Source organism: Peromyscus californicus, unplaced genomic scaffold (assembly GCF_007827085.1).
Source record: "Peromyscus californicus insignis strain IS unplaced genomic scaffold, ASM782708v3 Scaffold_4__1_contigs__length_199733344, whole genome shotgun sequence".
In the NCBI taxonomy this organism is placed as follows: Eukaryota; Metazoa; Chordata; class Mammalia; order Rodentia; family Cricetidae; genus Peromyscus; species Peromyscus californicus.
The window spans coordinates 639,900-655,197 of NW_026294562.1; the positions used below are offsets into that span (position 1 = coordinate 639,900).

Genomic DNA, 15,298 nt, shown 5'->3' on the forward strand with positions numbered 1-15,298 from the left:
TTAAAACAGGCCAGATGTCATTCACTCCTGTAAACTCAACATGGCTTGATGAAAGTGTTCTAAAACTTGGGTAGGGAGCAGCTGGGTGACACTGTGAATGAACTACATACTATAGGACAGGGCACCTTACAATAAATGCTGTGTTATGTTTATTCATCTATATTTTAAAAAACACAAGGGGGCTGAGAAATGTAGTTCCTGGCTAGGAAGCTGCTGTTTGCTTCCTGATGCAAACCCCACACTCTAGAAGGGGTACATGTGTCTTTGGTGAGTAGTCAATGTTTGCGTTTACATTTATGCTGTTTCCTCATGTTCAAACATATATGTTCATTATTCGTGCCCTGTGCATATGCACACAAGTTCTGTCTTGAAACAGAGAGAGGGGGGAATGGAAGGTAATACAAGAAAAGGAAATACATGGATTACCGATAATGAATCTATTCATTAAGGGATTATATGGGGTATCAACTCACTGATACGGGATATGGCAATTTCATTAGCAGAGTCCCTGGAAGGCTGAAAACCAGTCTCATGCTGTTTCATGCTGCCTGGCCTGGTCTTCACCATCCAAGAGCTTGTGAGAGAAGGGGACTGTGTATGTGCTCCTCAGTCCTCAAGTCTTAAGCTAGCCAAGAGGTCATAACCTAGGGGCTGGTACCCCAAGGTCATAGGTGGAATGAATACCCGCTACAGGAAGGCAGAAGGGAAAAGGGAAGGGAGGAGAGGGAGAGAGGAGAGGAGATGAGAGGAGTGGGGGGAGAACAGATGTATGCAGCTATACATGTATGTTGATGCCCAAGGTTGATATTAGTTGTCCTCTTCAGTCTCTACCTTAATGTTGAGGCCAGGTCTCTTCCTGAACCTGGAGCTCACTGACTAGCTAGGTTGGCTGGCCAGTAAGCCCTGGAGAGTCTCCTATCTTCGTGGCACTGGGATTACAGGTGAATGACACTGTGCCCAGGTTTTCTGTGGGACTTACAGATCAGATTCAGGTCCTCAACCTTCTGAGCAAGCACTTTACCACCTCCCCATCTTTCTCATCTCCCTCTTGAAGTGAATGGACAGTGCACTCCAGGCTGAGAGTGTGGCTTCTTTTTTAACGATGTAAACAAACTTCCAGGTAAAGTTCGATACACAGAGGTTTAGCAGTATACAGAGGCCACTGGCCTGGATAGCTGAGATTTTGCTTGGCAGGTGTGGAGTAGATGACTGGGAAACCTCCTTTAGAACCACCTCTGATCCTGAGAAGGGCTCTCAGGTCCACTGCTCCTTATGCCTCTGATGTCACTCTAGGAGATTTCTTCTTGCTAAGCATCTCTGGAGTCACATACAAAGTGAGTCTGGGAGAGTTCGCCGTAGTCAGAGGTACACAGAATTCATAAACTGGCTTCCTGTCTATGCAGGTCCCCTCACCCACCCAAGTTGTTTAATGCTTGAACAGTCAAAATCTTTGCTACTTTGAGCTCATCAATTTTCTGGCAATAAGATGCCCTAAAAAATGCCATAGGCTAGGCCAGGCATGGTGGTACATGCCTTTAATCCCAGCACTCAGGAAGCATTGGCAGGCAAGCTCTAAGTTTAAGGCCATCCAGGACAACAGTGAGACCCTATGTAAAAAAATAAAAAGGTACTGCAGGCTTCTTACTAGACACAAGATAATATTTACTGCATAATTTTAGTTATGTGATATTCATGAATAGGCTGAAAGGGGTTTGGGAGGTGCTTAGGCACTACAGTGCTTATTGAATAAGTATGAAGACCTGAGATTCCCAAAACCCACATGAAATATCTAGGTGTTGTAACATGCTCTGAGATGAGGACAAATGGATCTCCGGAGATGGCTGGCCACTACTCTAGCTGAATGGGCAACTTCCAGGCCAGTGAAGAACCCCATGTCAGAAAACAATGTGGATAAAGCATCCTAAGGGATAATATCTGAGGTTGACCTTTGGCCTCAGCACACAGGTGCACCTACAAATACACACACACACACACACACACACACACACACACACACACACACCTGCACATGTGTGCACCTCCATGAACATGTAAACACACATATGAACAGACAAAACTAAGTGATGATAATCCTTTGTGTAATGCCATATGCTGTCTCCAAAAGAGTCTCTTTGATTTGGAATCTGATAGATGAGAAGACAGAGAGAATCAGAGGGGTTAGGGCACTTGCTTCAAGTCACACAGCCATTCATAGCAGAGTCAGGACTCAAACCCAGGACTCCCACTTTGCAGGCCAGGCAGCTCTCACCCCCTACTGCAGGAGGAAGCAGTAGGAAAAACTAGTTAGCAAATGCAGCTTCTCCTTTCTGTGATTTTAACTAGCATATATGAAATATACTGCCAGTCTAATTTAATTATGATTAGGTAACCAGAAGGCTGATTATGCTATAAATTTAGATTAAGGGGATGTTGTTTTCAATTAGGCTTGATAGGAAACTGCTCTGACAGTTTTCCTGGCCTCTGAGAAAGTTCCACATTTCATTTTGTCTACAGGTCTGGGATGTTCTTGGGCACCCTCAGTCTGGTCCAGATTTGGACCTGGGATGTATCCTGTTGCTGGCAAAGGCTTTCTCAGTAATGAGGACCCAATTGGAATTGGCTCAGACCCTAAGGGGGCTTAAATCTCATGCAGTAAGATGCCGAGAGGTATGTCAGTTCCAGGGTTGGCTGGCCCACTTTTGAAACATCTGTGACTCAAACACATTCCATCCTTTTGTGCAGCAAACTTATTAAGTGCTGGTTTCCAATCTCAGGCTTGACCCTATTACGTTGTTTGATGGTTGGCCCTGGCCCAAGATTTTCCCTCAAAGGGGAACATTCCTGCCTCATATCTCTTCATATGTACTGTTGACTTCCACAGACCTCTCTAGACTCTTTGGTCAAAATTGCAGCACCAACTTGTTCTTGAGTCAACCCTTAGTGATATATTCAACCTTGAGTTCATCTTGGAGACCATAGTTTCCTGAGGTCTATGGCAGATGGTAGAGACTAAAAGTTGAAAGGTAGAAAATTGAAGAAGAGAAGGGAAAAGAGCCCTTTACCTGGATCCTGGTCTCACCAACTGAGACAGGCCACAGGGAATGGAATGTACTTGCACTCCAGCTTCTCTTACCCCCTTTCAAGGAATTTCTTTTCACCAGGTACCTCTAGGCTTCTTGTGATGATTAAATAAGATAGTCCACAGAACATGCTTAGCTGAATGTCTGGCATGGAGTCAGCAGGCAATGGTGGTTTGCTAATGTTATCCTTGCTGTTATGATTGCCCCCAGTGTTCTATGCACCTAGAGAAGCTGCCATACTCTAGCCAGCTCAAACCTGACTCCCTATTTTTGTTGGTTTTAAGAGTAATTGAGTCCAAAGAAGCAGCAGCTCCCAAGGGATGACAAAACCATTGGTGTATGCCTGGTATACAGTAGGCAGACAGTGACTGTTGTAACAGGCCCCAGACCTTAGTAGACCCCCAGACTTAGCATAACTGACTCCATGATTGAAGTACCACTCAGGCCATAAGACTCAACACATAGACAGTACCACCTGCCAAAATGAAAACAAAGACCTAACTCATCAAAGTCCATAGTTCTGGAAAAGTCTCTAAATGTACTAACCTTGCTTTTTGGCTTCTGTACTTCTGCTTCTGGCTAATTATTCTTGTTAACTGAAGTATGTCAACCCAGGACATGTTTTTGTGCATAAAAGCTCACTGTGAGAAAGGCTTGGGGCTACACTGGGATCTGGAACACCCAGTGTAGTCACCAGCAGCCTGACAAACACTTTCTATTGGCTTATCCCATGTCTGAGCAGTCTTCTCTGGTGAATACCTCACAACTACTAGTCACTTTCTTGACTTAAAATCACCCATCTACATTCATGATGTTTCCATTTTCTTTCTAGTAAAGAGATGCTGTTGTCTTGGAAACATGGTGCTCCAGGAAAGAGGTCACCATTTGGAAGCTCTGTAGACTTCCTTTCAACATAGGTTCCTGAAATTTTGGGATCAGATAAAGCACAGAAGTTGAATACTTAAACCACATGATCTAAGAGGCTAGACTATCCTCAGAAAGCCAAGAATATTACAAAACCCACAATTACAACAGTCCTTTTAGACAGTCAGTGGTGGTGTTCTATTGCCCCTCCTCTCCCCTATTTTTGAGACATGGTCTTACTCTTAGCCTACGCTAATTTGAACTCATTATGTAATCCAAGATGGGCTCCAACTCCTGGAAATCTTTCTGCATCAGATCCATGGATGCTGGAATTACAAGTGTCACCATGCCTGGAAATATGAATTAATTTTGTTCTATACAGTTATTACTATGACCAGTTGAAGTTCAGGGAATCAGTGATAAAGATTAAAACAACAATTTGCCCCAGATCTAATGATTCACCTGTATCTAAGATGGGTTATCTTTATAGTTTCTTTTTTGTTTTGCTTTTTTTTCAAGACAGGTTTTCTCTGTATAGCCCTGACTGTCCTGGAACTGCTTTGTAGACCAGGGTGGCCTTGAAATCAGAAATCCACCTGCCTCTGCCTTCCAAGTGCTGGGATTAAAGTCCTGTATCATCACAACTAGCTTCTTTTCATTTAAAAAAAATTACTAGTATTGAGTGTGGTGGTGCATGCTCTTTAATCCTGGCACTTGGTAGTCACGGACAAGTGAATCTCTGTGAGTTCTAGGCCAGCCTGGTCTATATAGTGAATTCCAAAACAGCCAGGGCTACATAGTGAGAGAAAAACACTAGTGTAAATTTATCCAGTTTTTCATTTTCTACTTATTTTTCTAAAGCAATGAGGAGTAGAAAAGATCTGGAAAGATCTTTCTGGAAAGATCGCTCACCAGTTAAAGCATGTAGCTCTTGCAGAGAATTAGAGTTTTAATCCTACCACCCACATCAGGTAGCTCACAACTGTCTAACTCCAGCTTCAGGGAATCTGACACTCTCTTCTGAACTCTGCAGGCACCTGCACACACGGCACATAACACACACACACACACACACACACACACACACACACACACACACACATGCTGGTATACCCTCATATACATAAATAAAAATAAAATTAAAAGAGCAAGGAGAGAAAACATGGAATTTTTATCCATATGTACTAGTGACAGTCGTATATGACAGGGATGCTTCCAATGCTGAGCTGCAGGTTGGCAGGGACAGTATTGCACCAAAGTTGGAAATGTCTGGGGTTAGAGTACAGGAGGCTATTTTAGGTAGTATATGTGAAGGCACTGACTGAAATAAATAGAAACTGGGGTTCATTTGTATGGGCCATATGACAAGATAGAAACAACTCCTCCCAGATCATCAGCATGTCTATAAAAGGAACCCTGGCCTCTACCTAGTGTTAATCCCTGGGGAGTGTTGGACCCAAGCTTACAAAGCATTTTGGTCCAAACACCTGGGATGCTGATGAGAATTGCCTGAACTGACTGGCCATGAAAAGTCAGGTGTCTTGTGCTCAGTGGTGCCAATCATGGACACTGTAGCACCTGCTGTGCTGGCTGATGGTAGAAAACCAGTTGTGCATTTCAATTCCATCAGACCTAGCAGGCCACAGCTGAGCTGCATTTAGTCTGGGTACCCTCTTCCATTGAAATGCCACTGGGAATAGGCACGCTGTATCACTCCAGTATTTCATCACCAGAATTTCAGTGACCCTGGAAACACTTTTCATTTCTCATCTCCAAACTTTCCTGTAATTCTCTGATGCAAGTTTTCATTCTTTTTCTCTTGCATGCTCCTTCCCTTTCATTGTGACTTCTAGAACTATTGCTCCATAGTCAGCCTACTTTATTTTTCAAAAAATATTTTATGTGTATGGGTGTGGTGATATTGTGTTCCCCAAAATATTGTGCACCCTAATAAACTTATCTGGGGTCAGAGAACAGAACAGCCACTAGATATAGAGGCCAGAAAATGGTGGCACCATTTTAATGCACACCTTTAATCCTAGCATTCCAGAGGCACAGATCCATCTGGATCTCTGTGAGTTCAAGGCCACACTGGAAACAGTCAGGTGTGGCAACAAGAGCCTTTAATCCCGGGAAGTGATGGTAGGAAGCAGAAAGGTATAAAAGGCATGAAAACCAGGAACTAGCCTGGTTAAGCTTTTAGGCTTCTGAGCAGCAGTTCAGCTGAGATCCATTCAGATGAGGACACAGAGGCTTCCAATTCGAGGATACAGGATCAGCTGAGAAGTTGGCAAGACCTTTTAAGATTCGTGCTACATATGGGTGTTATGCCTGCACGTATAGTTGAGCATTATGTATGTGCAATTCCCACAGAGGCTAGAAGAGAGTGTCAGATCCTCTGGAACCAGAGCCACAGATGTGAGCTGCCATGTAGGTGCTCTGTGAGAGTAACAAGTGCTCTTAGTTGATGATACATCTCCCCAGTCCTCCCATCCATTATTATGGATTTTTTTTCTTGTTGTTCAATTACTTTTCCCAGGTCCCTTGTCTTACCTTGAATTTAACCATCCTTTGAGTATTGCCTCCCTTGTTACCTCCTGAAGGCATACTGTATTCTCCCAAAAAGGAAGGTCTGATGGTGGCATCCTTGCTGCCATTCCATTCCTTCTGTTTCTTTCCTAAAGCTTAACTACAGGAGTGTTCCGCCCTGCCTCCTCAGAGTGATGTCACCTGGTTTTGCAGTCATGCCCTCTCCCCAGCTCTTCAAAATGTCCATCTCCTGGTCTTGAGGTCATGGCCCCCTTCTCATTTTTTTCCTGGATCACCTTTGTCTCTACACAAGCCCTTGAGGGAAGCTCCAGCACTCACATGCATAGCCCCTCACTTTCTCTGGTCTCTTCCCAGGCCCATTGCTAATAACTGCAGCAACAATTACCATGGAGGTTCATCTGTGTGGCTGAATATTTGGATGTTAAACATTCAGTCAACAAACTGTTAAATAACACAGGTCTCATTTTCCTCCCTTGATACTTTTATGACAAAATAAAAATAGGTGTAAAATATATGGTAAGATATATGACTGGCTGTAACTTATGGAGCACATCTGATGTTTTTGATAGGCCAGGTAAGTAAGTCAAAGAGTCATACATAATGTATTTATGTCAAGAGTTAATTTTCTTGCCATAAGTGAATTACTAATTATTTTGAAATCAAGACTTTCACTAACTGATGTTTAATTTAGAGTAATGACAAATTAGGCCTCTTATCTGGGGATACTGGTTCTTTGGATGATTTTCACTAATTCCAAAATAGAGAAACTATATTTTTCTGACATTAGAGCAAATGGAATTTTGAATTTAGTTGTTAAAGCAATGCTTAGATCAGAAATGTACCATGCATTTAACATAAATTTCCTTTTTTGAAAGGCAATACAAACATTTTAAATTTATCCTAATTTATAGTTTTTAAATGGTTTTATTTGTTAATCATTAAGGCTTTAAACATTTTTCTGTCTATAAAAAATAGTGTTTTATGGGGTTCCCTATAAATGTCATGGCAGGTAGGGAAATGAACCATGAAGAGGTGAGATTGAAAACTAGGTTCAGCCTGACTTAGTAGGTCTGGATCAAACTTATAGAGTCCGATGCCAGGTAGTTTATTGCCAGTATATTTAAATTATTTAAAGCAGAATTTGGAAAAAACATTTCCAGGCAACAATCATTCCAATTTCAGATGCACAATAAAGCTTAAGGCATGACTACATAGAAACTCCTTTGCAAAGTACATGTAACCATGAAGATGGTTTCTTTAGCTCAAGGCCTAAGATCTGGTTGTGGCATAGAGATCAGTAGGCCATAAAGTACATGTGACATCCCCCCTAAGGATGGGTTCTATTAATTGGGAGCTAAAGATAAAGGTCTAGGGAGGGAAACTCTGGGATAATCACTCTGGGGATTTGAGTCAAGTCAGGCTCTACGGACAGCAAAAGGTCACTAGGTTGTTAACAACATCCACTCCCAGTTTTCTGGGTGAAATGCAGGTATTTTATTTCCTCCATTGAGGAGGCATCCCTGTGTGTTTAACATTCCTGGTTTTCCTAGTTCTCTGTGGGCACAAGGACCTTTGTCTCCTCAACAGTGGGTGTTTTAAATTGGTGTTCTCTCTAAGTATATAAACTTACAAATATATTTTACAGCTATATTTTTACCACTTTAATAAAACTCACATCTTAGTAGGAAACAGAAACAAACAGAAAAACCAAACAAAGAGGTTAACATCTGGGACTATGGAAGGGTATAGTAATTATTAATCTGGGCCCATCGTTGGGTCAGTGTTCCTATAACTGTTGTATCTGTCTCTAAATACTGAACAAACCAGCAGTGGTTTTACGTTAATAACTACTAATGCATAATATACCTTAAAGTATAATTTAACAATGGCTCACAAAGTTCTAAGTAAGAGTCAACCAGTTATCACAGGCCCATTCGATTTCCCTTTAACGTTTCTTACCCATGACCACCTATAGATCCTATGATTTCTTTGGTCCAGCCTGTTTCTAGGTTTTCCCATAATGATGTTTAACCAATGAAAGCATTTTATTTATTGAGTATCTTAACAAAACACACATGAAGAGTTCAGTATTTACTAGTGTGCTGGGAAAAACTCCTTGAGCAGGGCCTTACTAGAAAAATTTACCATTACCACGATTGTACCGATCTCATCAGTTCTAAGTTTTATGACTTTCGGATCCATGAGTTGATTAAAAGAATAATGCAATGAGGACTTACTCGTTATTGTTCAGTTAATGGTTTCTAACTGCACAGTGATCAGAGAATGTGGTTGCTATGATGTCAGTCCTCAGACATGCAGAGATACTTGCTTCGGGACACAGCATATTTATCTTTCGTAAATGTTTCACATATTCTTGGAAGGAATGCGTATTGTGCAATTCTTGAAGCAATATTCCGTACTTATAAGTTTTGGGTACCAAGGGCTAGGAAAGGCACATACCAGCAGTCCATCCCATTTAGAGTCTGCACCCTGGGCCTGTTGCGACCCTCTACTTCCGTCCCCAAGCAAAGGCTGAGGCTGTGAGGCCAAGGCCTGGGTGGCAAAAAGCAAGTGTCGGTGGTAGTGGGGGAACTCCACTACGGAAAGGTTAGCCAGCACAGGGCATGATACATAACCGCTGCGGCCCGCCGTTTTCGCGCATTCCCGGGCACACCCAGATTCCCAGATGTTCTGGCAACAAGTTAGAGAATGCGCGTGCGTAGACCAGTCCTTTATCACGTAATGCCGGACATGGGCGGGGCGGTGAATGCTGGTCTAGATACCTGGCCTAAGCAGAGCCCGGGGGTGGGGGGGTGGCAGCTGGATCCTGTCGCGCGTGGAGGTGACTCATAACTCCCGCCCCTTTTTTGCCCAGCTTTTTCTGGGCCGGTCCTCGCACCACGTGCCTTCCTGGCCGCTCCCCCAGAGCCCTTTCCAAACGCCTGTTGAAGCTGCTGTAAAATGTCGTGAGGGACGTCGCCGCTTTGCGGCTGCTGTACAGAACCATATCCCGGGAGTGCCCACCGCAGTCAGCGGTTCCTCCAGCGGAGTCCTCGTGAGGGAGGGCGAAAGCACTCGGGCGCGCCACTGGCCTCTCCGCCGCGCCCGCGAGGGCTCCGGGCGATGTGAACTCGAGGCGACTGCTGTGCTCCTGGGCCCCGGGGCTGAGGTGGGCGGCAGGTGCCTGGGAGGCCGCCGCGGGCCGGCAGGATGGAGGAGAGCATGGAGGAAGAGGAGATGCTCACCTACGAGGCAATGATGGACGACCAGAACCACAACAACTGGGAGGCCGCCGCAGACAACTTCCGGCAGCCACCGCCGCCGCCGCCGCCGCCGCCGCCGCCGCCCTCGTCGTCCATCCCGGATCCTGGCCGAGAACCCCCGGGGGGCCAGCTGCTGGCTGTGCCCTCGGGCTCCGTGGACAGGAAGGGCCCTAAGGAGGGGCTCCCGATGGGGCCTCCGCCCTTGCCAGAGCCCAGCGGGGTGATCATGATGTTGAAGAGCTGCGACGCGGCCGCCGCGGTGGCCAAGGCGGCCCCCGCCCCCACCCCGAACTCCACCATCAACATCAACACCTCCACTTCCAAGTTCCGTGAGTCTGGCCTTTTCCCCATAGCCTCGGCTGCTTCTCCACATCAGCTCGCCGAATCCCCCCGCCCTGGGCGTGCTCCACTTCCTTTGTTCCAGGCCTAGGTCTCTCTCTCCCCTCTTACCCTTTTACCCTCGCTCAGTGTCTGCGGCCGGTGTCTGGCCGACCAGCTCAGGCTGCTCGTTTTACCTGCGCACTATGCTTCAGCAGGGTCTTTATTATGCCTGATCATCTCTCAACATTAGTAAGCCCTTTTCTCATGCGTCCTCTTTAAAGTTTCACCTTACAAGGCGAGGGGGGGAAATTAAGGCTGTCTTGAATTTCCTTAGCAATAGGTCTTTTTTTGCAGCCAGAGAGCAAAGAAATTCGACAACTTGTCTTCTTGTCTACTTAGCCGCTGTACTTTAAGCAAATCAGGAATCTGAACGTTGGCCTATATCAACACTTTGTTCTTTGCTCTGTGCATTTTGCATCCTGTCACAGAATTCTGAGTTCTTTATGTAGTGGGAACTGCTACAACTATTTGAAGCTGATGTATAAAATCACTTTTCAGAGAAGCAATTCAAGCGGCCATATGCAGGGCCCTGCCCCATGTTGAACTTTTTAGCGATCTGCCTTAACATTCAGTTGCGGGCTAAAGGCAAAAAGTAGTTCAAAAATGTCAGGTGATGTGCTTCCATAGCTAGGAAAAGAATGGGGTAGTGGTTTTTAGCCCTGGGAGGTGGTGTGGTAACAGGAACATGATCACTAGCGGTAGCCAGGTCCTTGTTAATTGCAAGTTTAAAATGACATCTGGTAGTGCAACTGGAGATTTTATTTCTAGTTACCAATTTTATTAAGCTGTAACAGTAATTGCCCACCTAATTGTGAAGAGAAAATTGTCCTGGTACAGATGTGTAGTCACAACCTTAGAAAAAAATTTTATGGGAATAGCACACAACCTTACATGCCTTCAAGATACTGCTTTAGGCAAAGACTTTTGTGTGGGTGTGGATAGGAAGGTTTGTGACTATCACTTATTTAATATAGTTTGTATGTTGAAAGTTATGTTGTGAAAATAGTCCTTACAGTGGCAGTGTGATTTACCTTAAACAGTGAAGGAAGTTTGGATTAATGTTTAAGTAAACTTTCTTTGATTCATTAAGAAGTGAGCATAAAGAGTAGTAGTCATCAGTCAAACTGAGAGCAAAAGGATTTGCCAAACCAAAAGATTATCCCTGGAAAAGATGAATAAGTTTGGGGTGTTAGGAATGCAGCTGGATTGATAGAGTGCTAGCCTAGTGTGCAGGAAGCCCTGAGTTTGATCCCAGTACCTTATAAAACCTGACATAGTGACTCACAACTGTAATCCCAGCATTCTGGAGGTAGAAACATGAGAATCAAGAATTTCATTTTCCTCAGCTTTATATCCTGTTGAAGGCCAGCTTGTGAAACATGAGATCTTGTAAAACAAAACAAAAAGGTTAGTAAGCTATGCAGACCTGTTAAAGATTGGTCCAGGGGAAGAACTGCAAATAAATGAAAATAAAAATAGAACATTAGATTTTAAAAAGTTACTATATGGTAATAAATTTGAAAAGGTAGATGAAATACATGATTACTAGGGAACTAGTAACTCAAAACAGTTATCAGTAGAAAGCTTGGACTAAGCTTAGACTTGTAGTAATGATGAAGACTTTCCCTTTCAAATCTCTTGGTCTAGATACTCTGCATACAAACTCCGTCAGATTTAAAGAACCCTTCCTTTTTATAAATTCTGGAACATAGGGTATAAAAGCAAGACAAAGCCAAAATTTCAAGACCATTTTATGGGGTTAGTGAAATTCTGATTCTAAAACTAGATAAGGTTATATATAGGCGTATTACACCTGTTAGCTCAAGTAGTCTGTGAGGTTGGATCATCTCAGCTAGCCATCTCAAAATTGTCCTGAATAGTTTGTAGTCCAAAGCTGATCTTTGGGTGATGTTTGTCAGCTTAGTGGTATTATCATTATCTTTTACACCTATTAGCGTAGAAATGAAAATCCCATATACTATTAGCTAATCAGATTTAACCATGTCAAAAGAATCATGATTCAACAGTTTGTTCTAGTTTTTTTTTTCAATTTTGATATATTAGTGTAATTTATCTCAATAGATTGGAAAAGCATGATTTGATGATTTTTTTAAAAATGCTAATCAGCCAGCACCAGTTTATGATGAAAACTTAGTAAGGCAAAGAGTGCAGGATAACTATATAAAAGTCATTACCAAAGACCTGTAGCTAATAGTAATAATAATGGAGAAATTTTCAGTATATTCACTATAAGATGGTCACCAGCCATAGATGCTCCCTATTTCTGTAGTGATATATTGTGTACTCTAATTAACTTGCCTAGGGATCAGAGGACAGAGCCAGCTGCTAGATTAGACATAGAGGCCAGACGATGGTGGCACATACCTTTAATCCTATCACTCGGGAGGCAGAGATTTGACTGGATCTCTGTGAGTTCAAGGCCACACTGGAAACAGAGCCAGGTAGTGGTGGCACCCATCTTTAATCCCAGTACTAGGGAACACATGCACTTTCAATCCCAGGAAGTGACATGGCTGGGTGGAGAAAGGTATATAAGGTGGAAAAAGGTATATAAGGCATGAGGAAACAGGAACTAAGACAGTTCAATTGAGTTAAGGTGAGGTTGGCTGTGGCTTGCTCTGCTTCTCTGATCTTTCAGCTTTCATCCCAATATCTGGCTCTGGGTTTTTTTTTTATTAAAAGATCATCTAAGATTTGAACAACAATTTCTATTACTGTTTAACATGTTAAGAAAAATCCTGGTTGCTGGCTTGATGGTGGTGGCTCACATCTTTAATCCCCCTGAGAGGGGGCGGATCTTTATGAGTTCCAGGTCAGCCAAGGTGATATAGTGTGAGGCCCTGTCTCAAAAAACAAAACAAACCCTTTAGAATTTGGCAATAATATCGTTTATCAAGAACCAATGAAATCACGAAAGAAACTCAGTGTAGATGGATTGTTAGGTTGAAGACCAGCCTGGGAAAGTTAATATTTATACTAGTAGCAATATATCAAAAATGGATAGCTATGTAATAGTAGCAAAATTATGGTGTCTGTAGGTAAAATAATGCAAGAACACACAAGTCTTTTAAGAAGAGACAGTAAAACTTTACTAAGGAACTAAGGAGGACTCTAGTTAAGTGGCTCAAGTTTCCGTGTTCTTGAGTCAAATTATTATAAGAATGCCTTTTCTCCATTTTAATCTAGAAATTCAGTTTAAATACCACCAACATTATGTTTGAATTGTTTGACAAACTCAGTAACCTAAACTAAATTTATGTGTTAGTGCCTGTTGCTGCAGTACTTCTAGACAGTGCTGGCTGGTCTCCAACGGCTCCATATTGTCAGTTGTAAAGTTTATCCTGACAGAGGTGGGTAGTAGTAGGTTTTGCTGTGTCTTTTATTTGCACATGCCTTTGGCTTTTTCAGGTGGTTTCTGGTCTTTCTTGCAGTTGTGTGAGACTGTTTAGATCTGCTGCTCATTTTTTGGGTTGTTTGTTTTGTGAACTTTGAGTGCATGTTTTGTCAGATAACAGGCATTCTGAATGTTCTCTCCCCTGACTTGTCTTTTTCTTAGTGTTTTCTGAAGAGTAGTAGTTTTTAATTTTGATGTTAACTGATTTTTATCAGTTTTCTTTTTTTTTTTTTTTTTTTTTTTTTTTTTGTATCCTGAGAATATTTGTGTAATCCAGAGTCAGGAAGAATTTCTCCCAGAAGTTTTGTGGGCTTAGCTTCTAATCTGTGGTCTGAACTGTGAGTTGATATGTGTGTATAGTGTGAGATTGACATTCTCTTTTCCCCATATACATGTTCAGTTGTGTCAGCAATATTTGTTGAAAAACTACTCTTGCTATTTTGGCAGTTTTGTAAGAAAGTAACAGACTGTGTATGTATAGATTTCAGTTCTGTGCATTAATCCCTTTATATGGTATATCATTTTTGAGATTGCTGTGTCATGGATTGTGGATGTTTTATCATGATGGAATGCCTGTCTTTATCCCTGGTAGTGTCTGGTATATGAGATGTTCATGTTCATTGTATGCTGTGTCTTTTCTAGTTCATTTGTTTTTAACGTAAAAGTGCATTTCTTATGTACAACATGTGGTTGGATCTTGCTTTTTTAAAAATTTATTTGTGGCAACCTCTGTCTGTCTACCCTTCCTTTCTTTTTTTCTTTTGCTTCCCTCCCCTCCCATCTCCTTCCCTTCCCCCTGCTTCCCCCCCCTTCCATTTCCTTCCTTTCCTTTCTTTCCTTCTGTTTTTTTGAGACAATTTTTCTTTGTTCCCCTGGCTGTCCTAGAACTCATAGACCTTGAACTCAGAGATCTCCTTTCCTCTGCCTTTGAGATGAAAGTCATGGGCCCTTAGCCTCTAAGCCCTGTTGAAGGCTCTTCATATTTACTATACGGCTGAAGTCCATTGTCTATATATCAAAATCCTTTTCTTTTAAGGCCTTGACTGGTATTAAATTTAACCCTAGCTGTGTAGCTGAGGATGACCTTGAATTACTGATACTCCAGTCCCAGGAGGGGGTGTATCTTAAGTGTTTTGATGGGTGATGTCATTCTGTATGCTGTGAATATGTGTTGCTCTGATTGGTTGATAAATATCTGTGTGCTGTGAATGTATTGCTCTGATTGGTTGACAAATAAAATGCTGATTGGCCAATGGTGAGGCAGCTTAGAGGCAGGCAGGAAATCCAAATAGATAGACAGGAAGAGAAAGGAGATGCCATTGAGCCACTCAAGGAGCAACGTGTAATGGGATGCAGTTAAAGCCACGGAACATGTGGCAATACATAGATTAATAGTTATGGACTAATTTAAGATATAAGAGCTAGCTAGCAAAAAGCTTGAGCCATGGCCATGCAGTTATAATTAATATAAGTCTCTGTGTGTTTACTTGGGGGACGTGAGTTGGAGAGATTTGTCCTGACCACCAGCAGGCCAAGACACAGGAAATCTTCCGACTATACCTTCCAGCTCCTGGAATCCTCCAGTCTGTTTTATGTCTTTGTGCTTATCTATTCTAGAATCATAAGATGAAATTTGTTTCTTTAAATAATCAAAAATTAGTGTGGTTTGAATAAAAATGGCTCCTATAGGCTCATATATTTGAATGTTTAGTCATTAGGAAGTAGCACTTTGAGGTTTAGGATTA

The 15,298-nt window shown here is 42.5% G+C and overlaps 1 protein-coding gene and 1 long non-coding RNA gene across 2 annotated transcripts in view; one reads left to right on the forward strand and one right to left on the reverse strand.

The window, feature by feature from the left end:
• The window catches only part of LOC128095228 (uncharacterized), a 50,402-nt gene extending 41,562 nt beyond the window's left edge, over positions 1 to 8,840 (reverse strand). The window contains exon 1 of the long non-coding RNA XR_008213192.1: positions 8,732 to 8,840. This is a non-coding gene — a long non-coding RNA (uncharacterized LOC128095228). The remainder of the gene's footprint in view (positions 1 to 8,731) is intronic.
• A 569-nt stretch (positions 8,841 to 9,409) lies between these two features.
• The window catches only part of Cacul1 (CDK2 associated cullin domain 1), a 73,206-nt gene continuing 67,317 nt past the window's right edge, over positions 9,410 to 15,298 (forward strand). Inside the window, exon 1 of the mRNA XM_052714020.1 lies at positions 9,410 to 10,086. Coding sequence (XP_052569980.1) covers positions 9,705 to 10,086 — 382 coding nt within the window. The 5' untranslated portion in view covers positions 9,410 to 9,704. The remainder of the gene's footprint in view (positions 10,087 to 15,298) is intronic.